The sequence below is a fragment of the Oreochromis niloticus genome, linkage group LG18 (assembly GCF_001858045.2).
Source record: "Oreochromis niloticus isolate F11D_XX linkage group LG18, O_niloticus_UMD_NMBU, whole genome shotgun sequence".
NCBI classification, from domain to species: domain Eukaryota; kingdom Metazoa; phylum Chordata; class Actinopteri; order Cichliformes; family Cichlidae; genus Oreochromis; species Oreochromis niloticus.
In genome coordinates, this window is record NC_031982.2 from 22,008,048 (window position 1) to 22,035,357 (window position 27,310).

Sequence of the window (27,310 nt, forward strand, 5' to 3'; positions counted from 1 at the left end):
CCCACATCGCAACCGAAGTGTAACTTATCTGTTTCTGTTAGATTTGTATAGTACTTTAGTGAAACAGAGCCTACAAATGTGTTACAGAGCCGCGTGTTAGGATGTGATATCATGGTGTCTGCGTTGCTTATCTTCGGTAAGTACAGCAGCATTTTCATGTATACGATATAGCTTTTAGCTTAAGCTAACCTGTAGCTTAGGTTGTGCGCTAACTGAGATATAGGTCTATCCCAGGATATTAATATTCTTGTTTTCCTGTAGGATATGCCGCCGTCTTCATAGTGCCCGTGTTATCGTGTCGCCCAAAGGAGTATAAAACAAATGATGGATGGTGCTGCCCGACGTGCAACGAAGGTAGGAAGAAAAGCGATGACTGCAATCAAACTCTGGCCAGTATTTAAACAAACTATTGTTTGGACAGAAATGTACACAAACCTCCAAAGCAGGTCATTCTGAAACACAATAGCTTTATAGAAGAAGAAAACCCCCCACAAACCACATATCGATAAGGGGACATTTAAAATGCTGTTCACAGGACAGCAAGAGTAATCGATCTGGAGAACCTTGTCTTCGCTGTGATTTTGACGACAGAGATTTGCTGCTTCATTTTGCTCTGCCTACTGAGAAACCTGACACTGGGTCATTTATATACTAACAGTATGGATGTTTAGCTGGGGGGAGGGTGAGAGATGGTTTTCTGCTGAGTTTTGTGTGAGCCTGTGCACAAACGGAGCACGAAGGGAAAGAGCGAACAAGAGGTGAAACCATGTCATTTGTGCCTTTTCCAGTGCATTTTTCAGATGCTGTAGTAAAACTTGTCCGTATTCAGTTTGTGGGTAATTTTTTTTCTTTGTCAGCTTCTGAAAGGTTGATTTAAGGGGACAGGATGTTTGTTTAAGGGGGAGTTTCCCCTTCTTGCCCCAGTGTAGAGCCGCTCGGTCTATTATTAGATATTTTATGTTGCATTCAAGTAATTAATATTGACTTCCTGCATCTCAGTCAAATTTAAAAGAAGAAATATGTGTTTTATTATTTTTATTATTATTTATCACAAGCAGTAAAATGAAGCACAAGTTGCATCACCAACAATGGGAGACAATATATGTAAAGGCAAGAAGTCGGTAGTGACCAAGAAACCTATGAAGTACATTCCATGGTTCTTAAAACAGTTAACAAAAATGGCTAATATGTATTTACATGTAAATGTGTTAATAATGTCTGTTTAAACATGATTATTTCCCATGATTATTTTCATGTTGGCTTGAAATAAAATGTCTCCCTCTGCTGTTACTGCAGCTTCTGCATAAGTGTCCATTTCATGCTTTGGAGAGGTGAAGCATGAAATAGACACAGTGGACCCATGTGTCTGTTACATGTTTTGCTGTGATACTGGGTCAGGAAACTGGTCCACGTTAAATTTGTAGATCTGTAATGTTGTAGCTGCTTGAATTACTGTATATTACACCCAACACTACAACTGCACAACTGTAGATTCACTCTGGGCTAAATGCTAAAAGTCTGACATAAATGTTGTGTTATGTTGAACAGGTAGAGTTGTTCAGAGAGACTGCACAGCATTTTCAGGAACTCAGTGCCATTCATGTGACCTGGGGACCTTTATGAACCAAACCAACAGCCTGTATAACTGTTTCCCCTGCACTTCCTGTGACACAGGTACAGTCAGATGGGAAATCCTTTGTCAAATTTAGATTGAAAAAAAAAAAGCTTTCATTTAAAAGTAAATTACAGAAACATCATTTTACACCAATTTTTTTTGTTTTTTTAGGTCATGGTCTCTTTGTCAAGCAGAACTGTACAGCAACAACTGACACAGTGTGTGATGTTTTAAATGGATATCACTGCAAAGATTTGATTGACAATAACAGATGTAGTTTGGCAGAGAAACATTCACAGTGTGCAGCTGGTCAGAGGATAAAAGAACCTGGTAAGAAAATGTAAAGTCTAAGTCTATTTTTTTAGATGAGCTGATAAACTATAATTTTTGTTTTTTTCTGGATTCTGTGTAACAACAAATGTGTTTCCTTCAGGAACCAGCAGAAGTGACACAGTGTGTGAAGACTGTGAGCCAGGATTCTTTTCCAAGGACGGTGTGAACTGCACGGCTTGGACGATGTAGGTCATAATTTATATTCAAATCACTCTAAAGGTGTATTATATATTCAGCTATTGATCATCAGTGTCTTAATGGAATCTCCAATATCCTGGGCTGTGTCACATCACATTGCCTGCAATAATACCAACATAAATTTCCATGTGATTTAGTGTCATACCAGAATATCATTGCTATAGCAACACCATGTGGTCATGTTCTCTTGTCTGTATATACAGTTGTATATTATCAATTATTAATTACCAATAATAATGTGGTGTCTCAGTAACTATGTACTGATGATAATCATGATTTTAATAATATAATATCTGTAGTGTGAAAGTCACATAGTGATAAATAATTGTCTAATTATTTGTTGTACACACTCTTGCTACATTCTCAGACTCTTTTTTTTTTTTAGTTTAATTATTTTACCACAAAGACAAAATAAAGGTTTAGAAAACTTTGACTTTAAAGTGTTTCTATAGATATTGCCACAATGATTATTTACATGATTGTTGTGAAAATTGAATCATGACAGCCCAATAAAATGTTAGTAAAATGATGAGAACTGGGTGGGCACAGATAGATTACTGGGTAGTTACAGGTAACTAGATATTAAAGTGGAGCCAGCTATTTGTTGATTGGGTCCATTACAGGACATGTTTGTGCTGCACATTTGAGCCACAGACAGACGACAGGACAGTTAAACAGTTAATACTGATGATCATATTGTAACAAACATCTTTACAGTGCAAACACAAATAAACACTGATAATAATGATTTATTTATATTTCCTTTCTCTTTTGCCACAGTTGCTCTGAACGCCAGATTATAGTTGAAGAAGGAAGCTCAACCAGTGACGTCGTCTGTGGACCAAGACATCGTTATGGTTTAATTTCATCTGTTGTGCTTTTGCTAATAATAGTAATTTGCCTTGTGATAGCAGGATTTGTGAAAGCATGTAAGTACCATCTAACCAGTGTCAAATCTGCTCACTCTGCACAGCACCTACAGTCACTAACATGTTAACAACTCTGTTTTTTCAGGTTTCTGGTCAAAATCAGATCAAAAAATAATTGTTCAAGAACCTCCTTGATCGCCTGATGGCAGAATGCGAACTTCGTGTCTGTCATCTCTCCAACATTTTGTTAGCAGTGATGTTCTGACATTGATGATGGCTTCACCTGGTTCAGGAGTCACTGTCCAACGTGTCATGTACACAGATGTGCACAGCTGTTTAATCAAAGTGATGCTGCAGTCATCTATTGAGTGTGCTGACCAGCCATCACCAGTCCGGTTTTCTCTGCTTGATGCTCGCTCCATTACAGACAAACCACTTACTCTAAATGATCTCTTCATCAAGGAGTCTCCAGACGTTCTGCTCCTCACTGAGACATCACAGCAGGATATGGATCATGTTTATTTTGAGGAAATCTGGACAGCTGGCATCTCCATCATTGTAACTCAGTGTCTTTCGGGATGTGGCAGAAGAGTTTCTGCTGTGTACCAGCACAGACTCACATGCAGGCTGATGAAATCATAATCTATTTCTTCGGGGAAAAATTATCAATATGCTTTTTTTTGACATTTTTGTTTGGTGGTTTGCCATGTGATGTTTTTTTTTTTTTTATGTGAAATATGTGCCGTGGCTCCAAAAGGTTGAGAAACACTGACTTAGAGTGTAAAATTCTTACAAACATGGTGCGTATTATCAACACATAGAAAGCACCATTATAAAACTTATTCAGTAGATCGAGACAGAACTTAAAAGTTAGAACTACTGATGTGATATTTAGAATTGCAAAATTACGTCAGTTTTTCGTCAACAAATGACAAGATATTGAAATATAATAATTTACATAAAATTATTAGATTGAAAATTCTCTTTGGTCCTGCACCTTCACGTGGATTTATTTTGATTTATTTGTATTTTGTATTTAAACAGATAAAGGTCAAAGGAAGCTCAACCTGTGGGAGAACATCAAGTCAACATTACTTTGTGTTTTTACCTTTTTTGCTTTGCTCAGTAGCATTTACTAGCCTTGTGACAGGTTAGTGCGTCGTCTGTATTGTGTTGATTTTTCAGTTTAAAGCCTTAACAACACAGTGTTGCCTTTTTATTATTGCTTAGGGTTTTTTTTCCTGCTGTAACACTAATTGTCTTTGTGTGCCAATAAACCAAAGAAAAAGAAGGAAGGAAAAAAATTTCTTTTTAAAAAGAAAACTGAACTAACTATGAGCAATTTATTTATACCATTAGTAGACTTTTAGCTAGGAAGGCCAGAAGACCCATCGACAACTGAACAGGTGCATTTGGATCACGGTGTTGTTCCAAAAGGTGATTTCTGGTGTTTCTGTATGTTTTTTTGTTTCGTTTTTTAATGTGTAATGTCTTTGTTTATATTGGAAGGTAGACTGTAGTCAAGTGGAGTTATGAAGGAGTTGTATATAAAATAAAGAAATTACCTGTTTTCCAAATATCTTTATGACTGCATTATTGTACCCAAATTATAATCAGTCTGGTTGTTGGCCACTTAAAATGTCTAAAAAAACTTATGTTATATATTTGTTGCAATTTCTGCAAGCCTCTTGGCCCAACATCTCTTTAAAATGACATTTTTAATGTCTTTGAGGTTTTTTTAACTGGATCCATGAAGCATATATAAAAGTCACTTTGTCAAAAACTGATTGCAGCTTCTACCTTGTGGAAAAAATGTTGTTTGTGGTTCAAAATGACTCGATATCATTCATGATGGAAACATTTGACATTTTTTTTACACATTATAGGCCAACGGGTCATTATTGACAGTTTAAACGGGGGCAATCACTTTTTTGGAAAATACTGAAAATCACTTTTTTGGCACCACAACTAACCATAGAAAACAGATGTGTCCAAAGTCAGAGGCTGTATTCACGAAAATTCATGTAATTTAGTCACAAAGGACTAAGATGTAGAGTATCACATTAAACAGTGCAGAAATGTAGTGTATCCTCTGTACTGTGTGTGCTGATGAGCTTTGGTCTGAAGGAAAAGAGTTCATGTACAGCAACATCAAGTCTGTGGAGGGACTTTACTGAATCTGAAGGTGTCCACTGCATGAAGACACAGAAACACAGGAGCTGTAAACCAGGACACATCAGCTAGAATGGTTGATTCTCTTGCTATAAGACATACCAGAGTACCAGATTGATACAAACATGTAATGTAATTATAAATGTTAATAAATCATATACAGTTCTGTTCAGTCTTGTATAAAGTTATTAAAATCAAACTAACAGATTTGATGGCTGTTATGATGTATTTGGTTGATGCTGAAACTGTGGAACATACCTTAATTAATGTTTCATAAACTCTGAATATTGTGTTAATTTGAAGTAAAATGGTAACTAACTAGTGAGCTGCTGGTTCACTTTTCATTCACGGCTCTTTAAGTCACAGCTTACAGGCAAACAGCTCAAAGCAAACCTGATGAAAAGAAACAAAGACTGTGGGAGAAGCTGTTGGAAAAAAGAACTGCAATAAGAGTAAAAGTTACAGTGAAAATAAGATGGATGAAATAATCTGTTGGCTAAATTCAGCGTTCTGTCCAAAAGAAGCTGATTTGCCTTCTGTGGTGTGATTTTAACCTGAAGCTGCACTCTGAGTGATTAAATTTGGAATCTACAAGCAATGTGAGGATGACAAAGAACACTGACATCATGATTTATATTATATTTTCTGTCAATAACCTTTTCTCAGACAAAAGTGGAACTCAAAACCACAAGGGAAATGACATTTTTTTATATGTCTTTTTTTTTTATTTCTGTGAAGGAAGGAAAAGAAACAGAGGCACTGAATGGGTCAAAGCAGCAGGTAAGACAACAGTGAGGTGTTTGTTGTGGATTCTTTTTTCTCCTTTAAAAAAAAAAAAAAAGCAGCTAAAAATTCAACTTTTTTAAACTTGCTTTTGGGTAAATTTTTGTTTACCCAAAACAAAAATTTTGGGTAAACAAAATTTTGGTGTTTACCAAAAATTTGGTGCCTCAAAATTTTACCCAAATTTTGAGGCACCAAGTGAGGATACAGTGGCTTGCAAAAGTATTCGGCCCCTTTGAACTTTTCCACATTTTGTCACATTACAGCCACAAACATGAATCAATGTTATTGGAATTCCACGTGAAAGACCAATACAAAGTGGTGTACACGTGAGAAGTGGAACGAAAATCATACATGATTCCAAACATTTTTTACAAATAAATAACTGCAAAGTGGGGCGTGCGTAATTATTCAGCCCCCTGAATCAATAATTTGTAGGACCACCTTTTGCTGCAATTACAGCTGCCAGTCTTTTAGGGTATGTCTCTACCAGCTTTGCACATCTAGAGACTGAAATTCTTGCCCATTCTTCTTTGCAAAACAGCTCCACAACTGCCCTGTGACGGCCTCAGAGGTTGTCTAAGAGAATGTTGGGAGCAACAACACCATGAAGCCCAAAGAACACACCAGACAGGTCAGGGATAAATTTACTGAAAAATTTAAAGTAGGCTTAGGCTACAAAAAGATTTCCCAAGCCTTGAACATCCCACGGAGCACTGTTCAAGCCATCATTCAGAAATGGAAGGAGTATGGCACAACTGTAAACCTACCAAGACAAGGCCGTCCACCTAAACTCACAGGCCGAACAAGGAGAGCGCTGATCAGAAATGCAGCCAAGAGGCCCATGGTGACTCTGGATGAGCTGCAGAGATCTACAGCTCAGGTGGGGGAATCTGTCCATAGGACAACTATTAGTCGTGCACTGCACAAAGTTGGCCTTTATGGAAGAGTGGCAAGAAGAAAGCCATTGTTAACAGAAAACCATAAGAAGTCCTGTTTGCAGTTTGCCACAAGCCATGTGAGGGACACAGCAAACATGTGGAAGAAGGTGCTCTGGTCAGATGAAACCAAAATGGAACTTTTTGGCCAAAATGCAAAACGCTATGTGTGGCGGAAAACTAACACTGCACATCACTCTGAACACACCATCCCCACTGTCAAATATGGTGGTGGCAGCATCATGCTCTGGGGGTGCTTCTCTTCAGCAGGGACAGGGAAGCTGGTCAGAGTTGATGGGAAGATGGATGGAGCCAAATACAGGACAATCTTGGAAGAAAACCTCTTGGAGTCTGCAAAAGACTTGAGACTAGGGCGGAGGTTCACCTTCTACCAGGACAACGACCCTAAACATAAAGCCAGGGCAACAATGGAATGGTTTAAAACAAAACATATCCATGTGTTAGAATGGCCCAGTCAAAGTCCAGATCTAAATCCAATCCAGAATCTGTGGCAAGATCTGAAAACTGCTGTTCACAAACGCTGTCCATCTAATCTGACTGAGCTGGAACTGTTTTGCAAAGAAGAATGGGCAAGGATTTCAGTCTGTAGATGTGCAAAGCTGGTAGAGACATACCCTAAAAGACTGGCAGCTGTAATTGCAGCAAAAGGTGGTTCTACAAAGTATTGACTCAGGGGGCTGAATAATTACACACACCCCACTTTGCAGTTATTTATTTGTAAAAAATGTTTGGAATCATGTATGATTTTCGTTCCACTTCTCACGTGTACACCACTTTGTATTGGTCTTTCACGTGGAATTCCAATAACATTGATTCATGTTTGTGGCTGTAATGTGACAAAATGTGGAAAAGTTCAAGGGGGCCGAATACTTTTGCAAGCCACTGTATATACATATATACAGTGAGACAGATAACACAGGACTCCAGGGGGGGTGGAGGGGGGTCCGAAGGGGAGGGAAGGTCCAAGGCAGGCGCACACACGCTCCTCTTCTACTCAATCCACAACTCACTCAGTCCAATCCAGAATGCTCATGCTCACTCACACACATCCACAGGAATCCAGACAGCAGGGAAGACGGGCAGGGAATCCAGAAGGCCTGTACACAGAGGGAAAACAACGTTAGGCCGAAACTCTAGGAAATCACAAAGGCTGTGTCCCAATTCAGGGTATGCACGCTTGAAGTACGCACCTAACGCGTACTACGTACGGTGCGTACTACAAGTACGGGAAGTGCGGAAGTGAGAGGCTTGTGAATTGGGACGGTCTAGCCTTCGTCGCGCTGTTCAGGTTGCCTAGCAACCATGATACTAACCGCGCGAAACGTTTACAGCATTGTGTGACAGAAATGAAGGAGAAAAAATGTTTTGTTGGTCATTCATTTTTGTCATGACATCACTTTGATTAGTTGAGACCACAGGACTGTAAAACATGATAGTTGGGCGTCATTTCTGTACTGAACAGTCATTTCAAGATTAGTTAGTAAATAATAATTAGCTAATACGAGCTGTGAATGAAGATCAGACTGATATATGAAATATTCCTTTATTGGGTGAGAAAATCAGACCATGTCATAACTGCTTTAAGTCATACAGAATAGATATCAGAGCCTTAAACAGGCCGACTTCTGCTAAATGGGTCAAACTGGGCAGAAAGTATACAAACACATAACATCCTTATAGAATATGATGTAACACTATAGATCAACTTACCTCAGAATATATAAAGCATATAAACAATTACAGCAATATGATGCAACAAACACAGCAGTGCTACTAATCCAAAATACTCAAAGCTTCATAGAACTGAAACAAACATTTATTTTTAGCTCCATTCTGCTGCTGATACATACTTTAGGTTTCTGAATATTAAACTTGTTGCTGTCTTTCATAGTGTGTAACTTGAAGGCCCTGAGTACTTTCTCCCACACTGAAAACACTGGAATGATAAAATTATTTGAACATTACCTAATAAGACTGATTCAGGACAGACAATTAGTTATTTTAAACTTTCCTAGCAGTCCTTCACAAACAGGGAACAGTCTGTCTATTCTCTCCATCTGTCAGCTGCTGCTGGCTCTTCCTCCTCCTCTTCCTCACACACTGCTGAGTTTGTCCTGGTGGATCATCAGGGGTGCAAAGCCTCACAGATGATGTGCAGCAGTGGGTCCCTCAGTCTGTCCTCACTCTGGACACTTGCAGTTGTCACACATGGAAATCAAATGTGTGATAAGCTGCAGGATTCAAACACAAGTGTAACTTATAAATACATGTTCATACTTTTATTCCACAATCAGAGAGAAAGAAACAGAGAGAGAGTGCAGGACAGACAGACAGGTGACAGTCTCAGGTGTATACACTGCTACAAAACAGCACAAGAGAAGGAGGATTTAGTGTTTGTGTTATTATGAGTGCTAAACAAGAAGAGTTCCCAGATGGTCCAGTGGACACATGTGTGACTCCTGTGATTAAAGCATCTTTCTTTCAGCTTAACGAGTGAACCGTCAGCTCGTTCAAACAGACGTTAAAGACCGTTTGGCGACACCACCGAACAGAGGCAGCAATATAACATAGCTAACATTAACAGTGCAGTGAATCCTGCTTGTGCCGTGATATTCAGGACTGCAAACCGAGCAGCATCACTGACTTTCAGCTTGTTGTGTTTGTGGATATATGACTGACTTTAATTATCCATAAAATCATCACATTCTCTGTAAGATAACGTCAACTATATATATATTTAGAAGTAGAGGCTTTAAAACCAAGTTACCGCTGAAAGTACAAACATCGCTAATGTCACATAACTTTGCCGACATGTGACCAACAGTAATGTTTTAATGTTCTTAAACATTCGCACATAAATAAGTGACATCATATTCAGTACTTACTTTTGACAGTTCACTCTTCGGCCGCTCCCTTCTGCCGTATTTTGCGGCAAAATTATCCACACCCACCGCCGCGCTATGGATTGTGGGATATATGGGGCCACGAAGCGGGCACCGGACCACGCTTGATATTTGGGGAAATCGACGGCGCATTTGGAGTACGCATTTGAAGTACACTTTGAATTGGGACAGCCGTCGTCGCGTGGCGGTGACGTAATCGCACTTGAAATGCGTACTTCAAGCGTGCATACCCTGAATTGGGACACAGCCAAAGAATACTCAAAGGGCTAGGCGACACTGATGCTAGGTAGTGTGACGATCCAGTGAAGAAGCAGCCTCTCCTGCCGTCTTAAGTAGTCTGCCAGGGATAATACGTGTGATGAGAAGCCAGAGCAGCATCAGTGTTAACGAGCCACAGGTGTGTGTTGAGGGCGGGCTCAGAGGCGGGGAAGCAAGGTCCACTTCTGCCCTGGTGGGAGAAAAGAGACACACCACAACCTCTCCAGATCTTGAGAACCATGACAGTATCTTGTAGTGAAGCACTTTGCGATATTTATGAGATGATCAGACCTTTACTGCAGCATTATGGAACAAATGAGAGGACCAGTTTGTAATGTTTCTATCTGTGCTATACACATTTTCTGTGGAATTCATTGTGGATGTTTGTGTAGATACAAGTTCATATTTATCCTTGTAATGTATTTATGGGGAATGTTTCATAAACAGCTTGACTGCACAGAGACAATAAAGAAATCCTTCAACAAACTTGTGTACAGCAGACGTACAGTAGTTCTTCATCAGATTCATGGACACGTCTTCTAAAAAGTTTACATCTTCTTAAAGAGTTAACATGTTAGTTGGTATCACAGACAGCTGGTTTTATTTCATTTCTTGCATCCTCACATTTCCAAGATCCAGTGTAAGTGAAGCACTGCCATGTTGATCATTATGAGGTCACAAATTATTTGAGTCTACATATAAAGAAGATTAATCAAATGGAAGAGGAGACTCTTGGAGACAGAGACATCAGGATGTCCTGAAAGATAACGTAGCTGTTGAAACTGCTGGTTTTCTCCAATCACTGCTTTGTACTGATGCTGCTTAATAATACCAGTGAATACCAGAATACCAGTGACTGGCTACAAGTCATTTTCAGTCAATTCTATATAAAGACACTCACTTGTTTTTTTGTTTTGTTTTGTTTTTTATTTTTTTATTTGTCTTATCTATTTATACTTGAAGTAATGATGGTACTGAACTGTTTTATACTTCTCGTGCTCTTTTATCCAAGCCATCATTGGATTTTCAACTCTTTGCAGTGAATACACCACGACGTGTCATCATCTGGAAATTATGTTTCACCAAACTAATCTCTCTTAAATAATTAATCTTAAAACCTAAATATTATTAATTAATGGTAACCCTCTATGTGGCTATAAATTATTTAATTTTTATTTCACAGTGGCAAATAAGAATCCAGGTGCAGGTTCAAATAAAAATCTCAGCTTAGCTATGTCATTATTCATTAGTAAAATCTTCGGCTACGAATACTTCCGCGATCCTCAGTCTCGTGTTACTCATAAATATTCATCGGGTTGAGGAGAAGGAGCAAAAACAATCGCTGGAATGTGTACAAATTAAACATTAAATCCTACGATTTCCTTCATCTTCCTTCAAACTCTCTCTGTTCTATTGTTTCTGTCTAAACGAAGATGATCCTTATAAAAAATAAGTAAAATATCTTCAGTTTCTTATTGTCGACAAACGTCACGAGAATCGTCAGTGTGGGATGGACTTTGGCTCTCTTCCCCAAGTTTTCTTCCTGTTACGCCCACATCACAACCGAAGTGTAACTTATTTTATCTGTTTCTACAGTGGCCCTGAAGTGCAAACCACAAAAACAAATCACAAAACGCACAACAAATTGAAAAGCGCAAAAACAAATTCACTTAACGCAAAAACAAATTGAAAAGCGCAAAAAACAAATCTCTTAACGCAAAAACAAATTGAAAAGCGCAAAAACAAAAACCAAACCGGAAGAGGTAGGTACCAATGCTGCAACAACAGGCATCACTGATTGGATGATGGATCCGGTAGCCTTTTGAACCGGAAGTTGTTCTGTTCGGAAGTTTGGTGACTGCTCTACCAACTTTTTTCCACAACTTGGACAAAACATGTTGGCTGTATCCCAATTCAGGGTTGCAGCCTTAAAGGCTGCATTTTAAGGCCAATTATATCACCGCGACGCGCCGAAGGCTGTCCCAATTCAAAGGCTGCTCGAAACGCGGCCCTCAAATTCGGCCTTCATTTCCCTGAATTTTAAGGCTGTGGCGGTGTAGACTTCGTGGCCCAACATATCCCACAATTCATAGCGCGGCAGTCACTGTGGATAATTTTGCCGCAGACGGCAGAAGCGTAGCGGCCGAAGAGTAAACTGTTAAACGTAAGTACTGAATATGATGTCACTTTTTTATGTGCAAATGTTTAATAATGAGGAACATTAAAACATTACTGTTGGCCACATGTCGGCAAAGTTATTTTCCATTAGCGATGTTTGTACTTTCAGCGTTTACTTTGTTTTAAAGCATTTAAAATATAATAATACAATAGTTGACCTTAATCTTACAGAGAATGTGATGATTTTATGGATAATTAAAGTCAGTCATATATCCACAAACACAACAAGCTGAAAGTCAGTGATGCTGCTCGGTTTGCAGTCCTGAATATCACAGCACAAGCAGGATTCACTGCACTGTTAATGTTAGCTATGTTATATTGCTGCCTCTGTTCGGTGGTGTCGAGCCAAACGGACTTTAACGTGTGTTTGAACGAGCTGACGGTTCACTCGTTAAGCTGAAAGAAAGATGCTTTAATCACAGGAGTCACACGTGTCCAGTGCCGTAGCTCCGCAAACGCACATAACGCACACTGCGTAGGGCACCAAATGGCCGGTAGGGCACCAAAAAAATCAGGGTCGTAAAAAAAAAAAAAAGTAAACCATATTAATACTATAAATATCATATGCATTAATATGGTTAAACAATACAAAAGCAACATAAAACAATTTTCCCGAGAAAAGGGGTGAATCTGCTTTGTGCCCTGTCTCCAGTCTCCTCCTGGTGCCCCCCACTCCCAGTGGTCTGTTCTATAATGCCTCAATTCGGTATTGGTAAACACCTGTTTGAACATGGCCTCGAAACGGCAACAGGAGTTGGGAGCGGAGAAAAGAAAGAAGAAGAGGAAGCGTGATGAAACTCAGGCGTCGCTTGCCGGTAAGGCAATGTTTAAATAATAATAATAAAAAAAGTTCATTATTGTAGCCCTTGCTTGCACGCTCATGTCCGTCAACTCTGTGATAGCTCCTGTTAGCAGTGTTCATACTGTGTTAACAAATGTTGCAAATGATTGATGTTGGGTAGTTTGTTTACGTTGTGGATATGAATATAGAATGGACTACTAAAAGCAACTCATCATGGTCACTCAATTGACGGTTTTCAGATAACGTTAGCAATCGTGAGACTAGCATTTCCCTCCTCAGGTTGCTAGCTGGCTAACGTCATGCATGCTACTGATTAACCTTAACTTTGGGATAGGTCAGTGATGCAGTCAAGTATTATTATCAGATTAGACAAGATTACTTTGTATGTTGCTGCATTTCAGGATATCTATAAAGACGCATATCTTATTTATGCGGCATAAATAAGATATAGGTTTCATATTACAGTGTAATATGAAACCTATATCTTCCAGTAATATAGATTTCCTACTTGCGCATTTATATCAAATTATGTACAGCATGTTTATATTGCCATTTGCCATTATGAAAATCTATACATGTAAAATATAGTTAGTAATTTTTAAATGTACCAGTGACTTACTTAATTTATTAGTCTTATAATGCAATTTTTCGTAGGCCTACTGTAGATTCAAAATTGTATTTCTGTAAAATCCCTGAATATTTTCTCTTGTATGCAGGGTCAATGCTTAAATATGTTCAAGGAGGATCTCAAGGACAGGATGAACCATCCAGTAGTAGTGCCATCCCTGGACATCAACCACCAGCCATTGTAGACCCTGCAACAATCCCTAGCCAAGAAGAACAAGAACCATCAACCACCAGTTCAGGTACAGTTCCATACACAAGTACCACTGAGAGTCCTGTCACTGAGAGACTATCAGAAAGTGACACTGTGGAGACATGTGTGCCCCCTTCAACCGATCCTGCTCTTTGGCCAGCTCACATTGTAGATGCTGATCGTGTTGAAATTGTGCGGAGAGGTCCTTTTAATGTCAGCTCTGATTTTAATTTTCCAAAGGGGCCTGATGGAAGAGCATTTCACACTAGCCTTAAGTTCAAAATTCTTCCCAATGGAGAAAAGGTTCACCGGAGCTGGTTAGTGTACTCACCGCAGAACAATGCTGTGTTCTGCTTTGCATGTAAGCTTTTCAGTGTGAAGGATATAAAGCTGAGTACAGAGGGCTTCAGTGACTGGTCGAACATCAACATCCGTTTGAGGGGTCATGAGTGTAGCCAAGACCACATACAGTGCATGCTTAAGTGGAGAGAACTGGACACACGGCTAAAGAAAAGCATGGCAATAGATCAACAGGAGTTGACCTTACTAGAGGCAGAAAGGAAAAAGTGGCGAGAGATTCTCAAACGATTACTCTCAATAACTCTCTCACTGGCTTCCAGAAATTTGTCTTTTAGGGGCTCTTCTGACCGTCTTTATGAGCCAGACAATGGCAACTTCTTGAAGGAAGTAGAGCTTATGGCAACATATGACCTTGTAATGGCAAATCACTTGGCCAACATAAAAGATGAAGGTTCCCACACACATTACCTCAGCCCTGAGACACAGAACGAACTAATTCAGATTATCTCTTCAGAAACATTCCGCGCCATTGTGAAGCAAATCCAGTTGGCAAAATACTTCTCCATCATTCTTGACTGTACTCCAGATGTGAGTCACACTGAACAAATGTCAGTCATAGTACGCATTGTTTGTTTCCAAGCACAACCAGATATTAAAGAATACTTTCTTGGCTATATAAATGTGGAGCAAACAACTGGCCTTAACCTGTCCAATGTTGTCCTTGACAAGTTGAAGGAGCTTGGCATTCCATTTGAAAACTGTCGAGGACAGGCCTATGACAATGGGGCCAACATGAAGGGGAAGAAGCAAGGTGTTCAGGCCAGACTGCTACAATTAAACCCGAGAGCATTGTTTGTGCCTTGTGGAGCTCACACGATGAATCTGGTCATAGCTGATGCTGCCAAGTCCTCTCCAGATGCAACTGGCTACTTTGGGTATTTGCAGAAGTTGTTCAATTTCTTTTCCAGTGCCACCCAGCGATGGGCCATTTTAACAAAACATGTGAAATTGACACTTAAATCTTGGAGTGACGTTAGATGGGAAAGCAGGCTTCAAAGTGTAACTGCTGTCCGGAGTCAGACAAAAGAAGTGAGGGATGCTCTCCTGGAGGCCAGAGAAGCTGTAAGTGATGCAGTCGCAAAGGTGGAGGCTCAAGTGCTTGCTGAGGAAGTAGCCTCATTTCGATTTTTGATTTGCTCCATCGTGTGGTGTGAACTTCTTACAATCACAAACCAGGTGAACAAGTTACTACAGTCCAGCTCCATGCAGCTCGATGTTGCTGTCAGGCTCATTGACACTGCCAAAAGTAACCTCTCTAAATACAGACAGTCTGGGTTTGATGAGGCTGTGTCAGCTGCCAAAGAACTCTGTGAGGCCCTGAACATAGAACCACAGTTGAAGGAGAAAAGGCTCAGGAGCACAAAAAGGCAGTTTGCATATGAAGCTGTTGATGAGCCCCTCCATGATGCCCTTAAAAAGCTTGAGGTCACATTTTTCAATTGTGTTGTGGACTCTGCTTTAATGTCCCTACAGGAGAGGTTTGAGACCATGAATCAAGTGAAGGAGAAATATGGAGTGCTGCTTGATTTCAGCAAAGTGAATGGGATGTCCAAGGAGGATTTAAAAAACACTGCACTGAAGTACAGAAGACACTGACAGATAAGGGAGTAGCTGACATTGATGGACCTGAGATGATGCAGGAAATCATCAACCTTCCTCAGCTGCCACCACAGACGTCTGCTTTGGAAATGCTGTCATTTTTACATGACAGTCAGCTTCAAGAGGTATATCCCAATCTGTGGATTGCTCTGCGTATTGCACTGACCCTGCCTGTCACAGTTGCCTCTGCTGAGCGAAGCTTTTCAAAGCTCAAACTCATTAAAACGTACCTGCGTTCATCAATGGGGCAGGAACGTTTAAGTGGTCTGGCTGTTATCAGCATCAATGGTGACGTGGCTCAGAAGCTATCATATGATGACCTTATAGCTGATTTTGCAACCAGAAAATGCAGGCGTGTGCCTCTCTAGGGCATACTCTGACAACTAATTGTAAAAATGTTTAACATAGTTACTTAAGGAATGTGGCTTTTGTGTTCAAATTCTTATTTTTCTTATTTAAGTTTCTTATTTAAATTCTATTGTGAAACTATTTGTAAATATATTAATAATAATACTATTATATTATATATATTATTTTTTTATAAAAAAATTACACATTATTGCCAGGCTCTTTGTTCTTGCTTCCAATGTTCAATTTTTGTTTCAGTATTTATTTGTAACAGTATTTTTAACCTCCTTTAACCTTATTTATTTGTTTAACTGTCATGTTTGTTGTTATTTAATTAAACAAATTCCACTGAGAAATTCAAAGTATTAATGTTTTTTTTTTTTTTTTTCAGTGGCGGGGGGGGGGGGCCACCATAAAGCATTTGTGCTTAGGGCACCCAAATGGCTAGCAACGGCCCTGCACGTGTCCATTGTACCATCTGGGAACTCTTCTTGTTCAGCACTCGTAATAACACAAACACTAAATCCTCCTTCTCTTGTGCTGTTTTGTAGCAGTGTATACACCTGAGACTGTCACCTGTCTGTCTGTCCTGCACTCTCTCTCTGTTTCTTTCTCTCTGATTGTGGAATAAAAGTATGAACATGTATTTATAAGTTACACTTGTGTTTGAATCCTGCAGCTTATCACACATTTGATTTCCATGTGTGACAACTGCAAGTGTCCAGAGTGAGGACAGACTGAGGGACCCACTGCTGCACATCATCTGTGAGGCTTTGCACCCCTGATGATCCACCAGGACAAACTCAGCAGTGTGTGAGGAAGAGGAGGAGGAAGAGCCAGCAGCAGCTGACAGATGGAGAGAATAGACAGACTGTTCCCTGTTTGTGAAGGACTGCTAGGAAAGTTTAAAATAACTAATTATCTGTCCTGAATCAGTCTTATTAGGTAATGTTCAAATAATGTTATCATTCCAGTGTTTTCAGTGTGGGAGAAAGTACTCAGGGCCTTCAGGTTACACACTATGAAAGGCAGCAACAAGTTTAATATTCAGAAACCTAAAGTATGTATCAGCAGCAGAATGGAGCTAAAAATAAATGTTTGTTTCAGTTCTATGAAGCTTTGAGTATTTTGGATTAGTAGCACTGCTGTGTTTGTTGCATCATATTGCTGTAATTGTTTATATGCTTTATATATTCTGAGCTAAGTTGATCTATAGTGTTACATCATATTCTATAACGATGTTATGTGTTTGTATACTTTCTGCCCAGTTTGACCCATTTAGCAGAAGTCAGCCTGTTTAAGGCTCTGATATCTATTCTGCATGACTTACAGCAGTTATGACATGGTCTGATTTTCTCACCCAATAAAGGAATATTTCATATATCAGTCTGATCTTCATTCTATCAGAAACAGTTATCACAGCTCGTACATTTTCTTTTTACACATATATGTAAGCATTGAGCCAAATTTAGTAAAGCCAACATATTGAAAGAACAATGTTTGTCTCTTATATATAATACATCTATATATACACTGTCAGAGATACTTGTCTTTGAGTGAAGATTTAAGGTGATAGGACATATAAATAACTGCAACTTGAATCTTTACTGAAGCTCAGTATTAGACACAAAGTTCACTCACATGAATTTCACTCACATGTGCTGTACCAGTGTACCTGCACATGTGATGTGACAATAGAAGTGATGTGATTTGAGAGTTCAAACTCACTGCTGTAATAACTTATGATTAATATAATAACTATAATATTGGCCATATCATATTTACACTGACTTTAGTCTCATGAACAACATTAGCTAATTGTTATTTACTAGCTAATCTTAAATGACTGTTCAGTACAGATATGAAGGCCAGCAATCATATTTTACAGTCCTGTGGTCTCAGCCTCAGATACTTATTAAATCACACAAAGCTCGTGTAGAAACAAACACACGAACAAAATATGTTCTCCTTCATTTCCGTCAAAGCTGTATGAAACGTTTCCAGCGGTTGGTGTTATGGTTGCTAGGCAACCTGGGCAGCGCGACGGAGGCTAGACCGTCCCATTTCACAAGCCTCGCACTTCCGGCCTTAGCGGCCTTTGAGTACGCGGCCCTTGAGGATCGTTGAGGCTGCGTACTTTAAGGCTGCAGACCCTGGCCGTTTATCAATGCCCAAGTACGCGAGTACATACTCGCGTTCTCGGTGAGTACGTACTCGCCGAGAAGGCACGGGAGTACGTACCCGCCGAGAACGCGAGCACGGACTCGTGGGCCGTCTCTCAATTCTCAAGTACGCGAGCACGGACTCGTGATTTGTACCAGCGTACGTGATGATGTCACAGGTCCCGAGTTTTTACTGCCGGCCCCTCCTAATTTAACTGTGAGTAACATGTTATGAAGCTTAACTTTAATCACAGCCAAACCGGTTTACTCAGGAACAAATAACACACTGAAATAAACCAAACATTAACATTTAGAAGTGATCTAAGTGACTTATATATCATTTTTAACCTCAGTAGTGAAACCTCTATTAATAAAAATAGTGTACATGTACATACGTGTACATACCTTAATAAAAACAAGCAGGTGAGATGTTAGAACGCTTTTATTTCTATTCTAGTGGACACTCAATACTATAGACAGCTGCTGGGGTTTCTTTAACCTGAGTAGTGAGAAGACCGCGAGCGGGCGGGGAGGGGAGGGGGGGGACGATGTGCCGGGAGTCCGCTGTTGAGTTTTGGACGAAATGCATTCTGGGATATATAGCTGTCCCAAGTCTACACCGATGCATGCTCGATAAAATGGGCGGATCGAGAACACATCCGGGACTTTTTCGCGTTCTCGGCGTGATGCGTACTTCGAATTGGAACAGTACTTGGTCTCCGACTGATGACGTATCACGAGTACACGAGAACGCAAGTACGCACAAGTACGCATATTGATAAACGCCCCCTGAATTGGGATACAGCCGTTGACTGCTCTTTCTCATAACCACGTTCGGCAGAACAACTTCCGGTTCAAAAGGCTACCGGATCCATCATCCAATCAGTGATGCCTGTTGTTGCAGCATTGGTACCTACCTCTTCCGGTTTGGTTTTTGTTGTTGCACTTTTCAATTTGTTTTTGCGTTTAGTGAATTTGTTTTTGCGCTTTTCAATTTGTTTTTGCGTTAAGTGAATTTGTTGTTGCGCTTTTCAATTTGTTTTTGCGTTAAGTGAATTTGTTTTTGCGCTTTTCAATTTGTTTTTGCGTTAAGTGAATTTGTTTTTGCGCTTTTCAATTTGTTTTTGCGTTAAGTGATTTGTTGTTGCGCTTTTCAATTTGTTTTTGTGTTAAGTGATTTGTTGTTGCGCTTTTCAATTTGTTTTTGCGCTTTTCAATTTGTTGTGCGTTTTGTGATTTGTTTTTGCGTTAAGTGATTTGTTTTTGCGTTAAGTGATTTGTTGTTGTGCTTTTCAATTTGTTTTTGCGCTTTTCAATTTGTTGTGCGTTTTGTGATTTGTTTTTGTGGTTTGCACTTCAGGGCCACCGTATGTTTCTGTTAGATTTGTATAGTAATTTAGTGAAATAAAGCCTACAAATGTATTACAGAGCACCGTGTTAAGATGTAGTATCATATCATGGTGTCTGCGTTGCTTATCTTCGGTAAGTACAGCAGCAGTTTCGTGCATGCGACACAGCTTTTCGCTTAAGCTAACCTTTAGCTTAGGTTGTGAGCTAACTGAGATATAGGCCTATCCCAGGATATTAATATTCTTGTTTTCCTGGAGGATATGCTGCCGTCTTCATAGTGCCCGTGTTATCCTGTCAACCAAAGGAGTATAAAACAAATGATGGACAGTGCTGCCCGATGTGCAATGAAGGTAGGAAGAAAAGCGATGACTGCAATCAAACTCTGGCCAGTATTTAAACAAACTATTGTTTGGACAGAAATGGGCACAAACCTCCAAAGCAGGTCATTCTGAAACACAATAGCTTTATAGAAGAAGAAAACCCCCCACAAACCACATATCGACAAGGGGACATTGATATTTGATCCGCTTTTGGTTTCGTCTTTGAAATGACACGATAGACAAAAGTAGACAAAATGCTGTTCACAGGACAGCAAGAGTAATCGATCTGGAGAACCTTGTCTTCGCTGTCGTTCCCCTCGTAAGTTTTATCACTCCGACTTCAGCGTTTTCGCTTCATAACTAAAGCGTGCAGTTTACTTTGTGTTCACGCAAATGGAGTCGAGTCAACTATCGCCACCTGTGGCCAAGTGCCATAGCCTGCAGCCAGATTAACTTGTGACACACACAACTGCACCACGTCCGAATTTGTTTCATGCACAAAATATTTGTAACTTTCAATTTTGTCTGTTTTTTGCATCTTGCAAATAAACCTTTAAACTGAATGAAATTATATTATGTATTTATTTTCAGCCTATATCAGTAGAAAATGCCAAATTACATACTGAAAGTTATAGAAGTCACCACTCATGATTTTAATTTTATTTACCATAACAAAGAAATACTCTTGAACAAATATATGACACATAAATATTTCACTAGAGTTGTAACATCACATCCTGTAAGCATAGTCTGCCTGTGTTAGGAGGTTGGGACCTATCACACAATCTGTGTAGAACACAAAAGATTTAGAACAGAACATTGTAACTTTTTTCTTCTTTTTTTGTCTTGTTTTAAGCTTGTTTGCTTTGCATGGAACTGGACTCAGTTTGCAACTGAACAGCTCCACTCTCCTTTCTCCTCAATCCACTCTACAACAACAGTTTCCTGCTTCCCTTTTGAAAACTCTTACAGATTCATCCATATCCAATTTTTTTGCTACTGACTTCTCATGGACCAAAATGACCTATTATGTAACATGGTGTCGACTACAGGGGGTTAGGACCTATCACGCAGCATTAACTTTCCCTTTGCGGGCTGCTGGAAGCTGGGGTGAAAAGTAAATGAGTTTTAGTAAAATCGCTGAGCTTGACTAAAATAGATGTATTTTTTAGTTGTTAATTATCTCACGAGTCGCTGTGATTTTGATGACAGAGATTTGCTGCTTCATTTTGCTCTGCTCTGCCTACTGAGAAACCTATCAATGCGTCATTTATATACTAACAGTGATTGGATGTTTAGCTGGGGGGAGGGTGAGAGGGGGTTTTCTGCTGAGTTTTGTGTGAGCCTGTGCACAAACGGAGCACGAAGGGAAAGAGTGAACAAGAGGTGAAACCATGTCATTTGTGCCTTTTCCAGTGCATTTTTCAGATGCTGTAGTAAATCTTGTCCATATTCAGTTTGTGGGTAATCTATTTTTTTTCTTTCTCAGCTTCTGAAAGGTTGATTTAAGGGGGCAGGACGTTTGTTTAAGGGGGCGTTGCCACTTCTTTCCCCAGTGTAGAGCCGCTCGGTCTATTATTAGATATTTTATGTTGCAATCAAGTAATTAATATTGACTTCCTGCATCTCAGTTAAATTTAAAAGAAGAAATATGTGTTTTATTATTTTTATTATTATTTATCACAAGCAGTAAAATGAAGCACAAGTTGCATCACCAGCAATGGGAGACAATATATGTAAAGGCAAGAAGTCGGTAGTGACCAAGAAACCTATGAAGTACATTCCATGGTTCTTAAAACAGTTAACAAAGATGGCTAATATGTATTTACATGTAAATGTGTTAATAATGTCTGTTTAAACATGATTATTTCCCATGATTATTTTCATGTTGGCTTGAAATAAAATGTCTCCCTCTGCTTCAGCTTCTGCATAAGTGTCCATTTCACGCTTTGGAGAGGTGAAGCATGAAATAGACACAGTGGACCCATGTGTCTGTTACATGTTTTGCTGTGATACTGGGTCAGGAAACTGGGCCACGTTAAATTTGTAGATCTGTAATGTTGTAGCTGCTTGAATTACTGTATATTACACCCAACACTACAACTGCACAACTGTAGATTCACTCTGGGTTAAATGCTAAAAGTCTGACATAAATGTTGTGTTATGTTGAACAGGTAGAGTTGTTCAGAGAGACTGCACAGCATTTTCAGGAACTCAGTGCCATTCATGTGACCTGGGGACCTTTATGAACCAAACCAACAGCCTGTATAACTGTTTCCCCTGCACTTCCTGTGACACAGGTACAGTCAGATGGGAAATCCTTTTTCAAATTTAGATTGAAAAAAAAGAAGCTTTCATTTAAAAGTAAATTACAGAAACATCATTTTACACTAATGTTTTTTGGTTTTGGTTTTTTGGTTTTTTAGGTCATGGTCTCTCTGTCAAGCAGAACTGTACAGCAACAACTGACACAGTGTGTGATGTTTTAAATGGATATCACTGCAAAGGCTTGATTGACAGTAACGGATGTAGTTTGGCAGAGAAACATTCACAGTGTGCAGCTGGTCAGAGGATAAAAGAACCTGGTAAGAAAATGTAAAGTCTAAGTCTATTTTTTTAGATGAGCTGATAAACTATGATCTTTGTTTTTTTTCTGGATTCTGTGTAACAACAAATGTGTTTCCTTCAGGAACCAGCACAAGTGACACAGTGTGTGAAGACTGTGAGCCAGGATTCTTTTCCAAGGACGGTGTGAACTGCACGGCTTGGACGATGTAGGTCATAATTTATATTCAAATCACTCTAAAGGTGTATTATATATTCAGCTATTGATCATCAGTGTCTTAATGGAATCTCCAATATCCTGGGCTGTGTCACATCACATTGCCTGCAATAATACCAACATAAATTTCCATGTGATTTAGTGTCATACCAGAATATCATTGCTATAGCAACACCATGTGGTCATGTTCTCATGTCTGTATATACAGTCGTATATTATCAGTTATTAATTACCAATAATAATGTGGTGTCTCAGTAACTATGTACTGATGATAATCATGATTTTAATAATATAATATCTGTAGTGTGAAAGTCACATAGTGATAAATAATTGTCTGTTTATTTGTTGTACACACTCTTGCTACATTCTCAGACTCTTTTTTTTTTTAGTTTAATTATTTTACCACAAAGACAAAATAAAGGTTTAGAAAACTTTGACTTTAAAGTGTTTCTATAGATATTGCCATAATGATTATTTACATGATTGTTGTGAAAATTGAATCATGACAGCCCAATAAAATGTTAGTAAAATGATGAGAACTGGGTGGGCACAGATAGATTACTGGGTAGTTACAGGTAACTAGATATTAAAGTGGAGCCAGCTATTTGTTGATTGGGTCCATTACAGGACATGTTTGTGCTGCATATCTGAGCCACAGACAGACGACAGGACAGTTAAACAGTTAATATAGAGCAGGGCGATATGACCAAAAATATTTATCACGATATACATTTGAAAATTTGCAATACCGATATAACTGATGATATAATTGACACTAGACAAAATACTTTACAACTCCTCAACTTTATTAGTGCAAAAAAAAACAAACCATCAATGTATTTTCACTTAAACAAGCAGCTTTTTTAAGTGCATTAAAGTTATATAAAAAATGAACAGTGCAAATTCCTTGCTGAGAGTTTAACCAAAAGGTATTTCCAGTGGAAATTGGCCGACATATCTTCAGCATAACCATGTATAATATCCACAAAACTTAAAAAGAGGTTATGCACACACAATACGGTAATATTATGTTGAAGCACAGTACGTATCACTCCGCGAGGCGCCTGCCTACGATAGCCATAATGCTCCGACAATCCATCAAGCGGTGCGGGTTCATAGCGTAGCAAAGTCATACTGAAACATTTGACAGATTTTCGAGCGCCGTGTACCACATAAAATCGTTTCAAGGTCAGTAAACACAACCAGAATTCATACATAAGGCACATAAGGGATTATAAGGGGCACTGTCGATTTTCAGAAAAATCAAAGGATTGATTTTAAGTGTGCCGTATTTTCCCAACAGCACGGTAATAACGACGGCCCGCTAGCATGCGCTACCAAAAATAGTGCTTTGTTGTGTATCTGACGGATGAAAGCTAAACCAGTTCCACACCACTGAAGTTGCAGCATTTTTACAAACCAATTCTGGTTCATCCGTTTCATTTAACGATCCACTTTCGCTCTTCTCATTCTGCGTCGCCGCCATGTGCGTATGTAAACATAGGCACTGCGCATGCGCGTTTTACCCATATTCTATCGCGATATTTCATTTTCCTATCGTTGCCCAACATTACACCGGTATTACCGTGAACGGTATGATATAGCCCAGCCCTAAGTTAATACTGATGATCATATTGTAACAAACATCTTTGCAGTGCAAACACAAATAAACACTGATAATAATGATTTGTTTATTTTTTCTTTCTCTTTTGCCACAGTTGCTCTGAAAGCCAGATTATAGTTGAAGAAGGAAACTCAACCAGTGACGTCGTCTGTGGAAGTGCACCAAGACATCGTTATGGTTTAATTTCATTTGTTGTGCTTTTCCTAATAATAGCAATTTGCCTTGTGATAACAGGAATTGTGAAAGCATGTAAGTACCATCTAACCAGTGTCAAATCTGCTCACTCTGCACAGCACCTACAGTCACTAACATGTTAACAACTCTGTTTTTTCAGGAATCCAGATAAGAGCTGAAAATAATTGCTCAGGGACTACCGATGATGCCTGAGACTCGGGTTTCATGGCCTGATGGCAGAATGCGAACCTCGTGTCTGTCACCTCTCCAACATTTTAAAGGCAGGAGTGATGTTCTGACATTGATGATGGCTTCACCTGATTCGGGACTCACTGTCCAACGTGTCATGTACACAGATGTGCACAGCTGTTTAATCAAAGTGCCGCTGCAGTCATCTGTTGAGTGTGCTGACCAGCCATCACCAGTCCGGTTTTCTCTGCTTGATGCCCGCTCCATTACAGACAAACCACTTATTCTAAATGATCTCTTCATCAAGGAGTCTCCAGACTTCATGCTCCTGACTGAGACATTGCAGCAGGATATGGATCATGTTTACTTTGAGGAAATCCGGACAGCTGGCATTTCCGTCATTGTAACTCAGTGTCTTTCGGGATGTGGCAGAGGACTTTCTGCTGTGCACAGATTCACATGCAGGCTGATGAAGTCAGACTCTATTTCTTCATTTAAGTTACAGATGATTAATGTTGGTTCTATGAAAACCTTTTATTGTATTTTAATCTACCAACCTTCTAGAGTCTTTTCAGCTGAATTCAGCAACCTTTCATCGTCAGTCATTACATTGGGGAAGGTTGTAATTCTGAGATATTTTAACCTTCATATCGATGGATCCTGTAACTCAGCTGCTGAGTCTTTGAACTGTAAGCACCATGTTTCTGGCCCCACACATATAAAAGGCCACACGCTGGATCTTGCTTTCTCCCTGGGTTTAAAAACAAATGATGCATGTGTGAAAAATGTACATGTGACAGACCACAGCTGTATATTTTTTAGTCTGTCATTTGTTCTGGATCCTTCACTTCATAAATTGATGATTCAAAGGTGGATTATAAACCAGGATCCTGCTGAGAGGGTCTCTGCCTTTTTTGATGCCAACATGACTCATAGTGATTTTCACACATTTATTTTGTCCTTTAAAAATGAATGTAAGTCTACTTTTGACACACTGGCACCCCTAAAACAAAGAATTGTCCAATGTTCAAGTTTTTGTATTTGGAAAAATGAACATATTAATTATTTTAGGAGATATTTGTACAAGTTGGAACATTTGTGGAAGGCTTCCAAGCTCCAGCTTCATGAGTTACATGTTAAAGAATCAGTTTCTTCACTAAATGACAGGTCAAAAAATGCCAGAATAGAGTATTTTTCTAAGCTTATAGCTTCAGAAAAGAAAAATCTTAAAGTCTTGTTTGATACAATTAAGAATTTTGTCTCTCCCAATATTCCTCATGCACCAGTGTTTTTAAAGTCTGAGTGCAATAAGCTTTTGCACTGTTTTGTAATTAAGCTAATGATAAACAGGCTTAGGAATATGTTTGGGATTACTGGTGATGTTTTAAAATGGCTCATGTCATATCTATCTGGGAGATCTTTTAGTGTTTTTATGAATCAGGTTATCTCTGAAACAACAGTTGTTCCGTCTGGGATACCTCAGGGGTCTGTTTTGGGTCCGATTCCTTGTTTGCTTCATGTGCTCCCTCTGGACCGAAATATTAGAACTCATTCATGCTGTATAGAGTCTACTAACTCTTTAAAAGAGCAGCCAAACACATTTTTGTACAAAGCTTGGTATTTTATGTTGTATTATATCTTTATGATACATTATCCTTTTGTTTCTTGTATAATTGTGAGGCAGTTTATATTTAAAAAGTTACAAAATGTAAATAAATTTTACTTACTCTCCTCTCTACTACACTCGATACTGTGTCCTTGTTTTACAAGAAGAATTTCAATTTTTTATTAATCAATAACACTTCATAATAACTACACTTTTAACATAAGTAAGGTATTAGTTTTCAGTCTCCTTCAAATTTACAGTTCAGATTAAAGAAAACTTGTAATCACTTTGTCTAATCCCAAACGTCTTCCTTGCTTTGCTCACTGTGCATTTAAAAATCAGCCTTCATGAATACTTTAGAGGATGTGGGGGTGATAGTCCATCTGTTCTGTTCTCTGTTCTGCTTTTTTTTTTTGCTGTGCTGTTTGTTTTTAAGCCCTGACTCAATATACATGATTTCCTGCACATGCCTCAGGCTAAGTACATGCATTATACTGTGGAGTCCAAGTGTTCAGAGATATTTATAGTGAACTACGTCAAGACTTCACCATTAATTTGAGGTCATTTTTATTCTTCTCAAGAAAGTGCCTGATTAGTCCCATATTCATTTTACAACAACACAAGCTCAAAGACAAGAGTCAGAAACAACTACAACCACAGTTCCAAACAAGATGTAAAGATGTGAAAAATATAAATAAAAACAATGCAATGATACTTACCTGTTGCTGTGTAACTTAATGAGATGCAAAATGTTCCTCCAGCTGTTTCTGTTTGTTGCTACTTATTTCTTCAGCCTTCTGTTGCGCTAATTGCAATGTTTTTCAGAGATCGTGTTGTCATTGAATATATTTTTTTTCTTAAAATGTAAATAAAATATGGGTTTATGAGATACGAAAATAGTTTATTTAA

At 39.0% G+C, this 27,310-nt stretch overlaps 1 protein-coding gene across 2 annotated transcripts; it reads left to right on the forward strand.

Moving 5' to 3' along the window:
- Positions 1-26,533, forward strand: LOC100689714 (tumor necrosis factor receptor superfamily member 5-like). 2 transcript variants are annotated; one of them, XM_025899966.1, is made up of 8 exons: positions 1-136; positions 262-354; positions 1,549-1,674; positions 1,787-1,945; positions 2,049-2,060; positions 22,492-22,611; positions 22,716-22,800; positions 24,527-26,533. In XM_025899966.1, the coding sequence occupies exons 1-8, from the start codon at positions 112-114 to the stop codon at positions 24,747-24,749; spliced, it is 843 nt and encodes a 280-aa protein (XP_025755751.1). In that variant the 5' UTR covers positions 1-111; the 3' UTR covers positions 24,750-26,533. The 2 variants fall into 2 exon arrangements, with proteins under 2 accessions (XP_025755751.1, XP_013122874.2); XM_013267420.3 differs by lacking the exons at positions 22,492-22,611; positions 22,716-22,800; positions 24,527-26,533 and adding an exon at positions 2,927-3,175 and having other exon boundaries at positions 2,049-2,133.
- Positions 26,534-27,310: the final 777 nt, after the last annotated feature.